The 19,757-nt window shown below is 36.6% G+C and overlaps 1 protein-coding gene across 3 annotated transcripts in view; it reads left to right on the top strand.

Moving 5' to 3' along the window:
- The first annotated feature begins 5,661 nt into the window (after window positions 1–5,661).
- Window positions 5,662–19,757, top strand: part of LOC127837522 (autotransporter adhesin BpaC-like) — a 61,683-nt gene continuing 47,587 nt past the window's right edge. For all 3 annotated transcript variants that reach the window (XR_008029331.1, XR_008029330.1, XM_052364679.1), the window contains exons 1-2: window positions 5,662–5,845; window positions 19,600–19,734. Coding sequence is in view for 1 of the 3 variants with exons in the window: in XM_052364679.1 (XP_052220639.1) it covers window positions 5,769–5,845; window positions 19,600–19,734 (212 nt within the window). In the remaining 2 variants the exon portion in view is untranslated. The remainder of the gene's footprint in view (window positions 5,846–19,599; window positions 19,735–19,757) is intronic.

Genomic DNA, 19,757 nt, shown 5'->3' with positions numbered 1-19,757 from the left:
GCTAAAACCTTAACATTGGCTCTAAAATCAAAGTGCTTCCACCTACGACTTTGAAACTTCATATGTAGATGCACCTTGATGAGTTCTACACGCCACACCCATTTTTGGGTCACAAGGTCGGCGGCCCCACAACACCTAACCCAACACCTAATAATCCTTTTTATCCTATTTCTTTAGTATCGGGGTCTACCGCCCCCAAACCCCAGCTTTGTCGATAGTGGTAAACAACTGCGTACCAGTAAAGTTCAATCTAGCCTACCTTTTAAGACTAAGAGATATCTTGTTAATTTAAAACCAATTCATTTGAAAAGCTTTCGTCTGCAGACAGACAGAAGGATGTCCATGGTTAATCAAGTATTCTCCCTTTTTACTTTGTAACAGGGTTTTTAAGAAAGTAGAGGGTGTATAATAATTGTGCATTTCTATCAATCAAGCAGTTTAACTAATGTTCAATCGAGAGAACATTTAGCTGTATTTCAATATATTGGAAACACTGTAAATCAATGGTGTTTTAACAAATTAACAAATTGAAATGTGGCAGGCCTTGAATGAATCGTGCATGTATTGTTAATCTTCAATACATTGTATTTCAAAAAGAATTATTTAACTTGGCTATTAGCCTATTAGAGAATTCAACAATCACTTTTCTGATATCTGACACTTGCAGTGAACAAGAAGTTATTAATAACATGTTTGGATCAATAGTTTGACAGTGCTTTGGTAGCTGAATTATTTGTCACTGTCTAAGCTTTTATTATTTTTTAATGGATTACCCAGTGATATTTGCCACTATTTATTAATTTAGCTTAAAATGGTTGTTTATTTCAGATTGCTTGTAGGATTATCATCATCAGTTCTGCAAATTGTTCATCCATCACATCAGAGAAGATACATTTGAAAAATATTTCTGTGCTGGCATTCAGATAGGATACTGTGTAAACACTCTGTAAGTATTACAGTTATATACATGTATTAATCATCATTAGAAAATACATTATTTGGCCTGGCTTCATTTTATACCAAAGAAGTTTTTATCTCCCCCACCACTATAGTGGGGGACATATTGTTTTTGCCCTGTCTGTTGGTTTGTTTGTGTGTTTGTTTGTTGGTTTGCCCCAACTTTAACATTTGCAATAACTTTTGCAATATTGAAGATAGAAACTTGATATTTGGCATGCATGTGTATCTCATGGAGAATTTTGAGTGGTGAAAGGTCAAGGTCATCCTTCAAGGTCAAAGGTCAAATATATAGCTTCAAAGCGGCGCAAAAGGGGACATAGTGTTTCTGACAAACACATATCTTGTTTTATTTTATAAATATAACTGAAATTCTTACTTTTAATGTTAATATATTCTTTATATGACATTTTAAAAATTATTAAAAATGTAATTTTTTTAAATTAAATATTTTATTTATTGTTCTTCTTTTTACATTTTAAAATTATAATAATTCATTGTGAAAAATTGAAATATTTTATTCACATTATTTTTGTGATCAACCTAAGTAAGTCCTCATGTGGTGTGAGGTTTCTATAGTGCATTGTCAATTTTTAGCTCGTTTCCACTGCAAAGGCCGCAGTTTTCATCCAATCTTTATTAAAATTGGTCAGATTGATTATCTTTACAATACATGTATCTGAGCTGACTTTGAATCCAGGGAATGTGCATTCAAAAACTAGGTCACCAGGTCAATCTTAGAAAAAAACTTGTTTTCACTCTTGAAATAAATTTAGCCTGTGAGACAACTCTTATAATTATGGAATATAGGATTGGTTGCAGTTACTCCCCTTTCAATGCACTGTTATTCATGATAGTTTAATTGTTTTTAGTCATTTGTGTGTTTGTTATTGAAATAATTTAATGCCCACTTTCGAAGAAGAGGGCATATGCTTGTCGCACTGTACTTCTGTCTGTCTTTACATCTGTGCAAAGCTTCTTGTCTCAGCCTTAACTTTGCCAGATATTGATGGATTTTTGGGCAGATTTCCACCATCATAAGGCAATGTGTCATGTGTAGCACTCTTCTCCCTACTTCAAAGGTCAAGGTTACACTTAGTTGTTAAAAATCAAACAGCTTGAAAATTACTCTCTCAGCCATTTCTTTGCCATATATTGACAGATTTGATATAACTTGGCATAAAAGTATAACATAAGATGGCATGTGGTTAACAAACGTCTTTCTACCTCAAGGGTTAAGGTCACACATACTGTTCAAAAGTCAAACTGGCCATAACAAACAGTGATTTAGATTGCAAATCAACTTGGACAGCTCTCTTAAATGTTTCAATGTTCATAGGCAAGTTTGTCCTTAAACATAAATAACATTAGGCCCTTTTTAAAAACAGATAATGTTATCTCTGAATGTATTTCGAACAACAAAAGAGTTTTATTTCGCACTTAACCAAAGATAAATCATCGTCATTTGTTATAAAAGCAGCTAAAAAATGTTCATGTTATCCTTATTGGAAGGATTCTCCACTAAAAACAAGATGATTTGGAATGATGAGTATGTTTCAATTGCACTTTAAGATAGATCTGACACACAAGAAATTGCACTGAAAGATAAACCAGTTCGATGTTTATAAAAAATATTAAATAAAATACAATCTTTTGTACAAAAAGAATATTGATATTGAGCTTAATTTTGGTATGTTAGTCTACCTAAATGACTTGCAAATGAAGTATGAGTTTGTTCTGGTCCATTGATTCTTGGCCTAGTAATGTGTGTTGACCTTCAAAATTTTCCATATTCCGGTGTTTTTTTCGCAACCCTTTCAAATATTAAGCTGATTTCTGGTAAGTGAGTCTACCGATATGACATAAAGATGATGTGTGAGTTTTGATTTTTGGTGAAGTTATGGGCCTTGAACTTTAAACAATTCCGTTTTCTGGTGTGTTTTTTTTAATAGATATTTCGATGATTATTAGCTCGGCTGTTTTCAGAGAAAACCCGAGGTATTGTCATAGCCAGATCGTCGTGTTGTGTCGTGTCCGTCACTGTGACCTCTTAAAATTCTGACAAGCTTTCACCTATTCAAAACTGCACACACAACCGAGCATGGCACCCGTTATGCGTTGCTCTTGTTGGTATTTGAGTCTACCTTCAGGAGCAACAGAAGAAGTGTAAGTCTCGTTTCCATGCATTGATATTTGGCGATGTTATGGGCTTTGGACTAAGACATTTTCAATTAAATAACTGTTTTCTGAAGTTTTTTACGCAACGCTTTCAGATATTTAGCTGATTTTGGTATGTGAATCTACCTATATGACCTACAGATGAAGTGTGAGTTCATTGCGGTCCATTGATTTTTTGCAAAGTTATGGGCCTTGGACAATTTTCTCAAAAATAGCTTCAAAGCGCATTGGGAGGCATTGTGTTTCACATACACAGGTCTTGTTTTAACGGTTATCTGGAAACCTGTCATGTGTTACACTTGTCTCCCTACCTCTAAAGTCAAATATGGTCATAAAACAGCTCATTCAGATTGTAACTTTGTCATTAATCATTGTTCACTAAGATACCGTACCACTAATGACAACAATGAGACAAAACATTTGTGCCTAAAACCCGTGTCCCTACCTCAGAGGTAAGGATCACACGTATAGGACAAAGGTCAAATTAGGCTATTAAACAGCTTGTCCAGGCTGTAACTTTTCATTCGGTTAGTGCAGTGTTTGGTTGTTTGGTACACGCGCTTCTCACCTAGGCGACCCGGGTTCAATCCCCATTCCCAGATGCATGTTAGTTTGGTTGGTGGTCACCATACTGGACAGGTGGGGTTTCCTCAAAGCACTCTGGCTTCTCCCCACTAAACAAGACCACACAAACATTTTTTTTTAAATCTTTCAGTAAAAAACAAATAGCTTGAAATTGCAGCTGTATTTCAAAATTTGTCCCAACTTTTTGTTTTGTCAAATAATTAATTAGGTAGGAGTGCTGAGACACACCCTGGGTCTTCACCTTAGTGCAGAAGATCTTCATAAACTTTGAAATAGACACGTGACTTTTCATTCATCATTCAGTTTTAAGACAACTTACACAAATAAATACCATAAGGAGACTGATAGGTCAATGTCACACTGATAGGTCAAAAATAAAATCTGGCCATAAACAGCTTGTATTTGACATAGTAGTAGTTTAGAGACAAAAGTTGAATTGGGGTCATCCATGCCTTTCGGACATATTTCTTTATTTAAAGGGGCCTAAAATTTCACAGATTTTGGCATGTTTTGAAGTTTGTCATTAAATGCTTTATATTGATAAATGGTAACATTGGATATAAAAAGCTCAAGAAAAAATCAAGAATAAAATTTGAAAAAAGAAAAAAAAGGTAACCCTCAGCAGGGCTCAAACCACTGACCCCTGGAGTCCTGGAGCAAAAAGTCTCTCACTTATACCACTCAGCCATCCTTCCGGATACTATGGCAGGTGTATTTTATACTTCATATAACCAATCCTCGTAGTTTAACAAAATATAACGACAACAACAGAACTCTTCAAATTATTAATTCGTTTCGCGTTGCAACGCTTTATAATTTTCGGGTTTTAAAATCGTCAAAAGATGCATATAATGACCTTTTTAGAACATGGTAAATGTTCAGTATTACTGTTTCCTCACAAATATCATAACTAAAACGAAAATTTGCGAATCTGAAACAACTTTTTTCAATTTTGTCAATTTACCCAAACGTGAAAAGGCCCCTTTAAGGACTGTGCTATTGTTGTCTTACTTAGTTTGTAGCTTCTGTTAGGTCAAGTCTTCAGCAATTTTTATCCTTGTGCCTAAACCCCCTCATGGCTGTCTTGTTTATATATTTGTATCAATTATATTATTATACCCCCATTACCATTGGTAATAGGGGCTATAATTTGGAGTCACTTTGTCTGTCTGTAGGTCAGTCTGTCTGTCCCGAAAATTTCATCCGATCTTCACTTGGTCAGAAGTTGTATCTAGATGATGTCAAGGTCAAGTTTGTATATGGGTCATGCTGGGTCAAAAACTAGGTCAAGGGGTCACTTAGTTTCAAAGGTCAAAAATGGCCATAAATGATCTTGTCCGGGCCATAACAATGTCATTCATTGTGAGATTTTAAAATTACTTGGTTCATTTGTTCACAATCATTGGACGGTGTGTCATGCGAAAGAATTACGTCTATATCTCCAAGGTCAAGGTCACACTTTGAGTTCAAAGGTAAAAAATGGCCATAAATGATCTTGTCCGGGCCATAACTATGTCATTCATTATGAGATTTAAAAATTACTTGGTACATTTGTTCACAATCACTGGACGGTGTGTCATGCAAAAAATTTACATTGATATCTCCAAGGTCAAGGTCACACTTTGAGTTCAAAAGTCAAACATGGCCATAAATTAGCTTGTCAGGGCCATAACTTATGTCATTCATTGTGAGATTTTAAAATGACTCTGTACATTAATTTTTCACAGTCATTGGATGGACTGTCATTTGAAGAATTCAAGAGTTCAAAGGTCAAAATGATAACGGCATAATAATTCTTAAAAATGGCCATAAATTAGCTTTTCTTGTTTTGTGAAGACAGCATGCAAACTATTGTGTGTCAATGCAGCATGTGGGGGTATACGTCAAGTCTGTGACAAACCTCTAGATGTTTTTTTTACAGAAAGTGCTGACGAAAAAGGACTTTTCAATAAAAAACTATTTCTGCTGTATGTGACTACAAAACAAATTGATAATTATACAAATTTGTCTGTACACTTATTTGTGAACAGACTTACAAACCTTGCGCAATGGAACCTGAACCACAAGTTTGGACTTCGAGTGGACTCGTAGTAAAAAACATGGAAGAAGATTTGCCTATTGTCAGGTAAATTTTTTACATATATTACATGTCTTTGCTATCTGACCTGAGCATGTGCATGTTACTGTATAAGACTTTGATTAGTTGTCATAATTCAGGGGGGTGGGGGGGGGGGGGCTTTGTTTGATTTAGAGAAGCGGCTTTTGTCTAAAACGGGGAAAAGTGTGATTCCGGGGACATTTTTTTATGGATAAGATGGACAAATGTTCCGTTATTACATTCTGGTTACTGTAATTACCAGGGGGAAATAGCCGATATTCCGCTATTGCTTATGAATATTTAAAAACACACTGTAATTGTTGGGTCTTGGATATGCTTTAACTGTGAATTTCTATGGTGAAATTGCATTATCTGGTAAAGAAAAGTTTGGAAAATATTGTTATCCCCAAGCTTTTCTTAGAAAAAGTGAGAATTATGTGGTTATCTCCGCCGTCTGTCCGTCCTGGCCACTTTCTCCTCCTACACTATTAACTCTAGAACCTTGAAACTTACACACATGGTAGCTATGAGCATATGTACGACGGTGCACTATTTGGAATTTTGATCTGACCCCTGGGTCAAAAGATATGGGGGTTGGGGGGGGGGGGGGGGGGGCCGGGTCAGAGATTTTTCTCCGATCGCGATTTGAAAAAGGCTCATAACTACTGTGTCCCTTCAGATATTGCTTTCATATTTGGTATGCATGTGAATCTAGACAACACCTTTCCATGCACATACAATTTTTAACCCCTGTGACCTTGAACTTGAGGTCAGCGTTAAGGTTTCGAAATCTGCGACCACGATACGAAAAAGGCTCATAACTACTGTGTTCCTTCAGATATTGCTTTCATATTTGGTATGCATGTGTATCTGGACAATACCTTTCCATGCGCATTAAATATTTGACCCCTGTGACCTTGACCTTGAACTTGAGGTCAGCGTTCAGGTTTCGAAATCTGCAACCGGGATTCGAAAAAGGCTCATACCTACTGTGTTCCTTCAGATATTGCTTTCATATTTGGTATGCATGTGTATCAGTATTCTGGGCAACACCTTTCCATTGGCATACAATTTTTTCACCCTTGTGACCTTGACCTTGAACTTGAGGTCAGCGTTCGATTCGAAATCTGAAACTGCGATTTGAAAAAGGCTTATACCAACCGTGTCCCTTTAGATATTGCTTTTATATTTGGTATGCATGTGAATCTAGACAATACCTTTCCATGCGTATGCAATTTTTAACCCTTGTGACCTTGACCTTGAACTTGAGGTCAGCGATAAGGTTTCGAAATCTGCGACCGCGATTCAAAAAAGGCTCATAACTACTGTGTCCCTTCAGATATTGCTTTCATATTTGGTATGCATGTGTATCTGGACAACACCTTTCCATGCGCATAAAATATTTTACCCCTGTGACCTTGACCTTGAACTTGAGGTCAGCGTTCAGGTTTCGAAATCTGCAACTGCGATTCGAAAAAGGCTCATACCTACTGTGTCCATTCAGATATTGCTTTCATATTTGGTATGCATGTGTATCTGGACAACACCTTTCCATGGGCAAACAATTTTTTTACCCCTATGACCTTGACCTTGAACTTGAGGTCAGCGTTATGGTTCAAAATCTGAGACCGCGATTTGAAAAAGGCTCATACCAACTGTGTCCCTTCAGATATTGCTTTCATATTTGGTACGCATGTGTTTCTGGACAGCACCTTTCCATGACCATGAAATTTTTGTCCCCTACCGGTTTCACCGTAGGGGACTTATGGTTTTCGCTCTGTCTGTCTGTCTGTCTGTCTGGCACACTTTTCTGGATCCTGCGATAACTTTAAAAGTTCTTCATATTTTTTCATGAAACTTAAAATATGGTTAGATGGCAATTTGGACATTATGCACGTCATTTCATTTTGTTCCTACGTCAAAAATTTTGGTTGCTATGGCAACAAATTAAAAAAAAATCTGACAATGGTGGAATTTCTGACAATGGTGGAGCCGATAGGGGACATATATTGGTTGGCAATAGTCTTGTTTAACTTGGGGTCTGCGTTCAGGTTTCGAAATCTGCGACCACGATTCAAAGAAAGCTCATAACGTCTGTGTCCCTTCAGATATTGTTTTCATATTTGGTACGGATGTGTATCTGGACAAGACCTTTCCATGCCCATAAAATTTTGACCCCTGTGACCTTGACCTTGAACTTAGGGTCCGCGTTTAGATTTTGAAATCTATTATGTGGTTATCTCCACCGTCTGTCCGTCCATCCTTCCGTCCAGGCCAATATCTCCTCCTTCACTATTGGCACTAGAACCTTGAAACTTATAAACATGGTTGCCATGAGCATATATGCCACAGTGCACTTACTTGGAATTTTGATCTGACCCCTGGGTCAAAAGTTATGGGGGTTGGGGTTGGGCCGGGTCAGAGATTTTCACTCATTTTTTTAGGTTATTTTACATTAACTTCTTCATTTCTACACTGATTTACTTCAAATTGATACTGAATATCTCTTATGACAATACGGTCAATCTCAACTATGCATGGCCCCATTACCAACCCTGGGGCACCCCAGGGTCAAACATGCGGAGATACGCGTCGGCCTCTGCCCCACCATGTCTAGTTTTATGTTTGTGAGCATGGTTTGTGTTTCATATATGTACAGTGCTTTCGACAGGAATTTTTTCAGGCGCCCCGGGGCTTATAGGGGTGGCTTCGGGAGGGGTGTCCCCTGCCGACGTTGATTTTTTTAACAAGTCAATTGACGTTCTGTGGTGCGTTATAACTTTAAGAAAAACAGCGCCAAAAGACGTCATTTGGTGCACTATGACTCTTCAAGAAAAAACCCAGCTATAAAGTCATTTATAAAAACATTCCAGAAAAGATAGTAAAATCCTGACTCGAACGATTCCCCAATACATCCGTATCAACCCGACTCTATTACTGCATACTTACTACTTTTCAAGTTTCTATTCATTACCCGATAATTCCATTTTAAAAGCACTTTCTGGTAAATATTGACGATAAAAGTGCTCAATAATTTTTTTTACAACAAACGTTGACATTTTTCTAAAGTATCAAATAAATTGCAGCATAAGTGACTTAGATTTGATGAAATATTGCCACTGAACATGCGTAAATCGCTTGATGTGGTGTGTGCTTGTTAATACAACGCTCAATACATCTACGCTTTCTATGCATATGAGGCAATGTTGTACATCATCAATAAATTAGCAGCTGCATAATTTTCGCGCCCTTTTTATTGAGCCAAAAGCTCAACATGAAATAAATTATCACTTTTTATTTTAAGAAAGAATCTGTTAAGGTAGAGTTAACATTTACACACGGAAGTGGGTTTCGAATTACAAATTTAATTATTCTCATTTGAGACTTCAAGAAAACATTAAAAGTTGTGTAATGAATTCAACGATAATTTGTTAAAACACTTTATGAGTCAAGTGAATGTTTTGACAGTATTATTCATGAAATGCACAACTTCCACGAGGATTACAGCCATCATCAGTCTTCTAAGTAACGGGCCAAGATTTCTGTGGCAATTACATGTACGTCACAAGTTGTCTGCATGATTTAACTGCAGGTAGTGCCTGCCTATGAGTGCTGTCGCTTATACAAAGCGTACGCTCTCATTGGCCAATATTGATTTTCCAATACAGCGACGCACCGCCCTTAATCGGGCTTTAGTTGGGTAAAGCGTTAGATGTAGTTGACAGAGGATCGTAAATTGGCTTTCAAAATTTTCAGCCAAGTGGATATTGCTTTGATCTTAAGAATGGCTAGTTGCAGTAACGGTAAAAAAACACTGATTGGAAAATTTCAGGCGCCCCGCGGACTCTGATTTCTTAATTCAAGCGCCCCGGTGAGGGACCGTAAAATGGCCTGTGGAAAGCACTGATGTAGGACCGGTAACTTTTAGTCTAGATAAGTGGACTATTAAGGCATTACTCTGACTGGACAAGTGAATTTGAACAATTGAGGTTACTGAAGAGCCCTTAGTAAGTGGCCGCAATTAATGACAGAAAATTCATATGCTTTAGGCATGAAAACATATAATATTTAATTATGCCCCCACTACTAGAAGGTGGGGTGAGGGGTATATTTGTATTCCCAGAAACTTTTTTGTACTGTTATTTATTCATGCATGGAAGGATTTTGAAAAAAAACAAGTGTTTTCCTGCATGAGACTGTGTGCAACATGCAGAAATCATGTGGCTATCCTAAAGGTCAAGGTCAAACTTTGTAATTAGATATAAATAAAGGTTTTACTTTAGAAATATGGCTTGTGCGATTTCTCCATGCATTGAATGATAACGAAATATCTTGGCAACAATGTTCACCTATATCAAATAAATGGGGTGGCTTGCAACAACAAAAGCTCAGAGCAGAGCAAGGTCAAAGAGGTCAAAGTTTAGAATTCTAGGTTCATTTGTCAAAATAGGAATTGTGTGAACTGTAACTTCCTCATGTATTTCAAGACTTTGATATCACTTGGCACAAAAGCACAAAAGTTCGCCTATATAAGATGATTGGTCATGTCAAATAACCTGGTGGCTACCTTCAAAGTCAAGGTCACAGTCAAAATGCAGCACTTTATTGTCAAAATAGGGTTTATTTGCTGTATAACCTGACCATGTCCTAAAAATACTAATGGCTTATATGCTTTATAACTTCGCAATCAATTTAATGAATTTTGAATAAAAATTTAAAATCACAAAGCAAGAATGTTACCTATTTGTTACATCTATTAGACTGTGTGTCGTGGGCAACACAAATGTGGCTACCTTAAATATCATTTTCAAACTTTGTGGTAATAGGATATCTTCCCAGGTCGGCTACCCAGCCCTTCATCAGTTAGATTTGTATTTTATGTGCTCATTATTGTTTCTGAAATTATGTTTCTGTATGTAAATAATTTGTTGCAATGAAATGAATGTCTGTCCCATTTTAATATGGGAAGTTAATAGGTATGTCTGCCTACTGAGGTTGTTAGTGTAACAAACAGTCTTTAATTATGCTTTAATTATCCAATTGTAATATGATTTCTCAGAACACAAATGTGTGCAAATCAAGTAGACAATTCAATTCAATGTTTTATTTAAGTCTCATCTATTTCATGTACATCATAATTACATAGCATTAAAACACACATAAAAACATGAAAATGGCCATTCTATATAAGAATTATAAGAGACTATGAAGAGTTAAATATTGCGTATTTTCCACATACTTGTTCTCTATTTACATATTTACGTAAAAAAGTTAGGTTAAAAGTTTAAGGTTGCCATTGCTAATCTATAATTTAAAACTGACATAAGATAAATTGACGTAAAATACTGACACTGCAAAAAGAGGCACTAACGCATTTAATATAAAATTGTTTAAGATATCAATTATCACCTCTGACCAGGTCGGACATTAACTAATTAGCAATGGTTACCGACGCTAACAGCTTGTAGATTAAAACTAACAGACACTATTAACAAAGACCATATTTACATAGCTTACAATTTAAAACCATATCAGTTAAAAATTATAACTATGACAACCCCCCTGAACAGTGACTCCAGAATGATAGAGACATACTTAGCAGAACAGAATTCCAGTTCATAACGGTACTTCCTCCCAAGGAATCAGTAACCCTACCTAGTTTCCCATAACAGTGGTTAGACAGCGAATGCTGCCATGTGACAGAAGAATTAAGGTGCGAACATTTCTAATATTACTATTTTTACCTCAAATTGTCAGTAGATAAATAAACTGAACAAGTGATTTGGGACCGCACATTTCACTTTGAAATATCAATAATATAAACTCCCTTATAGAAGTTATATTGACTCAGTTAAAGATTATAAATAAACATCATTGTCACTATGAAGGCCATAGACTAAATTCAGGTGACTTAACTATTGGTATACGAATGTAGCCGGACACATACAACTTTGCCTTGCTATGCACTCTTGTTGCATATGACATCATTCCAAGAGAACAGAAAATGGAGAAAGAAATTAAGATCCTCTGATGACAAAACAAGTCAAATATAATGACAGACATTATATAATTAGTAGGGATTAATTGAATGTGTGTGTCAATCAACCACGAAGAATATGTTTTAGATATAAACAAACAAATTTATTATAAATTTTCACAATGAATGTGTCACAGAAAAGAAAGTGTGAAAATGGAAAAGACAAAAATTGTTTGATTTATATGTTAGTGGGTTAGTTCTGGCTACCATAACTTTAAATGTCGCTTTTTATGATTTTTGACTGGCGCAACTTTATAGTATGTCAATACTATATAAACTGTACGCTGAAGTTTCTTTAGCTATTAGTGGGTCTGTGTTCAATCAAGTTCTTATGCATATTCTGCTTTACCATCTTGTTCACTTCTTGGTTTACTGTAAAACTGTAGGATGTGAGTGAAATGGAAGATATTGAAAGGTATTTATTAAAATCAGTTAATCAATCATCAATAACACAACAATAAAGTTTATATATTTATAGTTGTCATGATATACCTGAAAATTGCCAATAATGCTATTAAATTTCCCCCCAAATCTGGGTTTTCAGGCTATTTTGTCCCCAATAAAAAAGTCATGCCTTTTGCCCAAAGTGGGAACAAAAACCCTGGTCTTCGTTTTGAATAAAAGCAATCCACTTTTCTGAAAAAATATGCTTTTTTAATATATGAATTATTTATTATACCCCCTCTTCTTTATGCCCCCCTTTGAAAAAGAGGGGGTTTATTTTATTGCACATGTCGGTCCGTCCGTCGTTCTGTCGGTCGGTCCATCCACCAAATGGTTTCCGGATGATAACTCAAGAACGTATAGGCCTAGGATCATGAAACTTCATATAGGTACATTGATCATGACTGACAGATGACCCATTTTGATTTTCAGGTCACTAGGTCAAAGGTCAAGGTCGCGTTTGGGGAGGAGCATATGTCTCCGACCCTGAAACACTTGTTTCACTTTTGTTAGCTCACCTGTCACGAAGTGACATGGTGAGCTTTTGTGACTGTGTGATGTCTGGCGTCCGTTGTGTGTGCGTGCGTGCGTCCGTCAACAATTTGTTTGTGTAGACAGTAGTAGTCACAGTTTTCATCCAATCTTTATGAAATTTGGTCAGAATGTTTATCTTGATGAACTCTGGGTTGGGATTGTATTTGGGTCATCTGGGGTCAAAAACTAGGTCACTAGGTCAAAAACTAGGTCAAATAATAGTAAAACCTTGTGTAGACAATAGAGGTTGCAGTTTTCATCCAATCTTTATGAAATTTGGTCAGAATGTTTATTTTGATGAAATCTGGGTTGAGATTGTATTGGGTCATCTGGGGTCAAAAACTAGGTCACTAGGTCAAAAACTAGGTCAAATAATAGAAAAACCTTGTGTAGACAGTAGAGGTCACAGTTTTCATCCAATCTTTATGAAATTTGGTCAGAATGTTTATCTTGATGAAATCTGGGTTGGGATTTTATTTGGGTCATCTGGGGTCAAAAACTAGGTCACTAGGTAAAAAACTAGGTCAAATAATAGAAAAATCTTGTAAAAACAGTAGAGGTCACAGTTTTCATCCAATCTTTATGAAATTTGGTCAAAATATTTATCTTGATGAAATCTGGGTTGGGATTGTATTTGGGTCATCTGGGGTCAAAAACTAGGGGACTAGGTCAAAAACTAGGTCAAATAATAGAAAAACCTGTGTAAACAATAGAGGTCGCAGTTTTCATCCAATCTTTATGAAATTTGGTCAGAATGTTTATCTTGATGAAATCTGGGTTGGGATTGTATTTGGGTCATCTGAGGTCAAAAACTAGGTCACTAGGTCAAATAATAGAAAAACCGTCAACAATTTGTTTGTGTACAAATTTAGCTGTCTTTGTCTCATTTTAAACTGTAAAGTACATTGTCTTACCCTTAATTTTTATGTGGCCCTATGAAGGTGACCGTTTGGAGACACGTAAGTTATTGCCCTTAACATATAAGGGTTTATTACTAAACCCACTTTTAAATATTGTTTTAATGCCACTCTGGGGGGATCTCTCTTTTCCATAGCCCAATCCTCCTTAAGTTCCATACAGACAGGGTCTTATGTTGGAGCATTACGGCTATATTCCCTGTCTGCAAGTGTTCAACATTGAGCCACATACATAAACTTGTACTCATTATTTTTTAACAACTCAATACTCAATTGCAATATTAATATATAATTAAGAGTTACACACTCTATGTGATATCATATATTGTCTTTTTTCCTTTCCTTCTCATATAATTGCATTTACACATGCAACTTCACTCTACATTTGAGAGCTGTTAATAAGTACAGTAACATAACAAAAACAAAGTAATCTAATACTATAAAACAACTCCAAGTTCTTTTGGATTAACTCATCCTTTTTTTTTTTTCATCTATATTTTTGCATATAAACTATTATTGTTTACGTTTTCTTAAAGTACAAAGTCAGTCGTGGGAAAATATATTTTTAAACGGATTGACCTACTGGCAATCCTTGATAAGAAATTTCGGCCAATCAGCGTCATCGTTATATAAGCGCATCAACCAATTAAAACGCCGCTTTTTAACAGCGTTAGGCCTATCCACTGTAAAGCACTGCGTCTTTTTAACGCTTCATATAAAGGTTATATATTTTTAAACCAGTAGATTTTTATTAAGGCACCGCACCAACACTGCCAAGTTTTATATTTATACCAATGGTACAGCCCAGTAGAATCGGGCTGTCCATTTTATGGCCGTTTTCGGCTTTTTTATGCAGAGTTTTATGTTAAGCAGTGTGCTCGGGCAATGGTTTTTAACCGAAGTCCCGAGGGTAAATAACCCCATTAGTCAATTTGTTTGTGTAGACAGTAGAGGTCACAGTTTTCATCCAATCTTTAAGAAATTTGGTCAGAATGTTTATCTTGATGAAATCTGGGTTGGGATTGTATTTCGGTCATCTTGGGTCAAAAACTAGGTCACAAGGTCAAAAACTAGGTCACTAGGTCAAAAACTAGGTCTCTAGGTCAAATAATAGAAAAACCTTTTATAGACAATAGAGGTCACAGTTTTCATCCAATCTTTATGAAATTTGGTCAGAATGTTTATCTTGATGAAATCTGGCCTGACTGACTAATGGGGTTATTTACCCTCGGGACTTCGGTTAAAAACCATTGCCCGAGCACACTGCTTAACATAGAACTCTGCATAAAAAAGCCGAAAACGGCCATAAAATGGACAGCCCGATTTTACTGGGCTGTACCATTGGTATAAATATAAAACTTTGCAGTGTTTGTGCGGTGCCTTAATAAAAATCTATAGGTTTAAAAATATCTAACATTTATAAGAAGCGTTAAAAAGACGCAGTGCTTTACAATGGATGGGCCTACGCTGTTTAAAAAGCGGCGTTTTTATTGGTTGATGTACTTTTAAAAAGCTGGCGCGGATTGGCCGAAATTTATTATTAAGGATTGCAAGTAGGTCAATCCGTTTAAAAATAGATTTTCCCACGGCTGACGATGTACTTTAAGAAAAAGTAAACAATAATAGTTTATATGCAAAAATATAAATGAAAGAAAAGGATGAATTAATCCAAAAGAACTTGGAGTTGTTTTATAGTATTAGATTACTATGTTTTGTTATGTTACTGTACTTATTATTAATTATTATCATTAATATGATGTTGTTATTGTATGTAATTTTTTGTATTGTTTTTAAGGAGGAGAGAGAAAGAATAGCCCAATTTTTATAAGTAAAGATGGTGAAAACACACATACTGTTGTATGTGGCATCATCATTACCAGACCCACTGTTCAGTATATACTGCAATGGGTTTGTTGGAGTCTTTAAACTTTGTGATCTGTGTTTTAAATGTTTGAATCCAAATAGGACTATTTTAATATAATACTTATAGAAAAAGGGATACACAGATGTGTAATATGTTTGTGTAACAAAATAATAATATTTGAGGGTTTTCCAGATCACAAAGTGGTTGAACATTGCCACAATATGTTTACATACATAGTCAAGTACCATTTTTATGTGTATATTTAAAGTTTAAACTAAATGCCACACAACAAGATCTAATCATAGGAGGGATATGTTTATATCTATGAACATTAATTAATAGGGATGCCAGAGCCTGATTTAACAGCTCTCAAATGTAGAGTGGAGCTGCATGTGTAAATGCAATTATATGAGAAGGAAAGGAAAAAAAGACAATATATAATAACACATAGGGAGTGTAACTCTCAATTATATATTAATATTGCAATTGGGTATTGAGTTGTTAAAAAAGTAATGAGTACAAGCTTATGTGTGTGGTTCAATGTTGAACACTTGCAGACAGGGAATATAGCCGTAATGCTCCAACATAAGACCCTGTCTGTATGGAACTTTAGGAGGATTGGGCTATGAAGAAGAAAGGTCCCCCCAGAGTGGCATTAAAACAATATTTAAAAGTGGGTTTAGTAATAAACCCTTATATGTTAAGGGCAATAACTTACGTGTCTCCAAACGGTCACCTTCATAGGGCCACATAAAAATTAAGGGTAAGACAATGTGCTTTACAGTTAAAAATGAGACAAAAACAGCTAAATTTGTACAAGAGGTACATTATGTACAATATGTACAGAACTTTATGCATTTATATATTTAAAATACATGTTGCCACCCTGGAGGGTTGAAAGAAGGAAAGATTTTTGGAAGTGTAGGCCGATGTGGGTGGGGGAAAAGAAAAGCCAGCAGAGGTGGTATCACTCAGTTGTACTAAGGGAGGTAATTGTGGTGATGGAGTCTACAATGGTTGTTTCCCCTGGACCAGAGGGAGTGCACGGTAAATGAAAAATAGTTTGTATACTATTGAAGGAAAATTGATAATGGTAAGATGTAAAATGGTAAAAAGACCAAATATTACCTAGATGCATTAAGATAAACCCAAAAAGCTCTAATCTAACCAATATTATTAATATACTGATGATAACATTGGAGGAAATAATACTAAAGTACCTTGTATGGTATGCAAAATGACAATTAAACAAAAAAACCGATGCAATTTGCTATATAAAATAGCAATTTAATATAAAAATTAGGATATTTGCTATAAAAGTAGCAATTTTAACATGAGTTAATGCAATACAAAGTAAAATGGTTGCTATGGTGTAGGAATAGCAATATTGTGATAAAAATTAAGGCAATTTGCTATATAAAATAGCAGTTTCCACAAAGATAAGGAAATTGCGTCACAAAATAGCAGTTATAATAATACTTAATGTACTCCAAGATACAAAATTAGCAGTTTCAACAAGGTCGACAATACTTTGTACTAGATAGGGCTAAATAGGTGTTTATAATGGTATAAGGCCCTGCACCGTGCACTCCAGTCCGACATGGTTCTTCGAGTTTGAAGGGGAAAGGGTGGGGTGTCAAAGAGGAAGGGAGGGGGTGCAATGCAGCCAACAATCCCAGGTTACTGGACAGCCTCTTCCTTTCTTGTAGTAAGAAATGCCATAAAATATGATTATATTAAAAAACTGAAAAATGTAAATGGTGGACTAACGTCATACTCTCATAAAAAAAGTATTAAAATAAAGAAGACCAGGTCAATGCCATTGGCCTGATTTAGAAAGGGCGGGGTAGAACAATAAACCCATTAAAAGCTAAAATAAAGGTTGTGTAAAAGCGACACAAATCCAATACAATTATTAAATTACATCAGGTTTGTGCAGAGATTACACATTTTAAAAGAAAAACAGTCACAAGACTGTATAATTAGGTGGGTGTTGGCTGCTCTCCCTCCCCCAATGACCTAGATTTTGTCAGTTATTTGACAATCTAGTAAGTATTTGGCGAGGGCAGAGAAGACCGGGCCCCTAGCTGCTCCCTTGGGGTCTAGCACGTTGGTAAGGATAAAAACTAGTCCATGGGAGTGCAATGCAGCTTCGAGGTGGTCCCTCTGCGCCTTATGGTTAGGACAGTGTAGCAGCATGTGGGGCGCAGTGAGAGGTTCCTGGCACCTAGGACATGCAGGGTCTATACCGAGGACATACTTTCCTGCGCCACCGGGTAAAAGGGTGGTTCCCATCCTCAGGCGCGTGATGGCTCTGTCAAGCACAATGCTTGCTGAGTATCTGTCAGGCGGCCTGAGGGTTTTCGCAGGTCTAGTAAAAGTATGTTGACGGGAAGACAAATTGTCGGTCCGAAGATTCCACTCGCCCAAAACAAATTTCTTTGTCAAGGAGTAGATCTCAGAAGGTGCCAGGGGTTCCCCAACATCTACGGCCCCCCTCAAGAGGCCCTCTTTGGCCCCCCTGTCGGCCTGTTCATTCCCACTGATGTTGACATGTGCTGGACACCATACTAATGTGACCTTTAAAGCTTTATCTAGGCACTGTTGATGAAGTTCCAAAATGCTAGCTAAAATATCAGGCCTAGATCTGCTATTTCTGTTTTTTATGGACTCAAGAGATGACATTGAGTCAGATAAAATAGCAGTTTTAGTAGGTTTATTGACCAATATCCAGCACAGAGAGAATTTAATTGCCAAAAGTTCTGCTGTAAAAATAGAGAGATTGTTGCTGAGCCTGTGCGTTTTACTAATGTTTTTTGAAGGGATTACAAAAGAGTTGGCTACCAAACCAGAGTTAGGGCATTTGGAGCCGTCAGTGTAGATTTTTAGATGCTCAGCATACATATTATCTATAAGAGAGAGAGCTTCTGACTTGATGAGTTGTGGCAAGTCAGTTTTCGTTATTTTATTAGAGAGTGATAGGTCAACATCAATGGGTCCAAGCGTCCAGGGGGGGGCCTTGGAGGGCCTCAGGTCTGCTACATGTACCTTGTCGAGACCGGCATCCTCAACCAGGGTCCTAATACTCGCACCAAAAGGTAGGGTGACATGCTTACGCTTAAGTATTTTCCCCTTGATGAAGGTGCCAGTCCCGACAAGTTTATTAACGGGGTTTGAGCCATGCCGAGACTTAACCCTGGCCCAGAAATTGAGGGACTGTTGTTTTCTACGCAAGTCAAGAGGTAACACACCGGCCTCCTCCTCTAGCAGTGCACCCGGTGTACAGTTTAGGGCTCTCAGAGCAATCCTTAGGGCCTTGTGTTGAATGGCATCAACCATTTTTAGGGCATTTGGCTTTGCACATGCATAGATTTGGGCTCCATAATCTAGCTTTGGACGTATAAGGGACTTGTAGAGTGTTAAGAGGCTATTTTTATCTGATCCGAAACCTGTGCATCTTAACATTCACATTAAATTTAGGTCCCTTTCGCACCTTTCTGCCAAATATTTGAAGTGATGGGTAAAAGTTCACTGTTTATCTAGGTACATGAAATCTGGGTTGGGATTGTATTTGGGTCATCTGGGGTCAAAAACTAGGTCACTAGGTCAAATAATAGAAAAACCTTGTGTAGACAATAGAGGTCACAGTTTTCATCCAATGTTTATAAAATTTTATCAGAATGTTTATCTTGATGAAATCTGGGTTGGGATTGTATTTGGGTCACTTGGGGTCAAAACTAGGTCACTAGGTCAAATAATAGAAAAACCTTGTGTAGACAATAGAGGTTACAGTTTTCATCCAATCTTTATGAAATTTGGTCAGAATGTTTATCTTGATGAAATATGGGTTGGGATTGTATTTGGTTAGTCAGGTGAGCGATTCAGGGCCATCATGGCCCTCTTGTTTTTTTTATTATTTTTATTTTCTGTACCTTTGAGTTGGTGTGATGTGACTGTCTCTCCTAATTACGTTTGCTTTTCTTAGATTAGACACCATAAGGGCAAACAGAGAAGGGCTGGTTCAAAAGAAAATATATGAAACAAAGAAGAATGAAGTTGGTGTACAAGGAAGCCTCTCTAAATGGACAAATGCAAGTTGTCAATGGAATAAAATTTCCAGGTAAGTTTTACAAGGTTAAGCCA

This window comes from Dreissena polymorpha, chromosome 7 (genome assembly GCF_020536995.1).
Source record: "Dreissena polymorpha isolate Duluth1 chromosome 7, UMN_Dpol_1.0, whole genome shotgun sequence".
Classification (NCBI taxonomy): Eukaryota; Metazoa; Mollusca; class Bivalvia; order Myida; family Dreissenidae; genus Dreissena; species Dreissena polymorpha.
The sequence above is the reverse complement of the archived record's forward strand: the minus strand, read 5'-3'. Positions and strand labels throughout refer to the sequence as shown.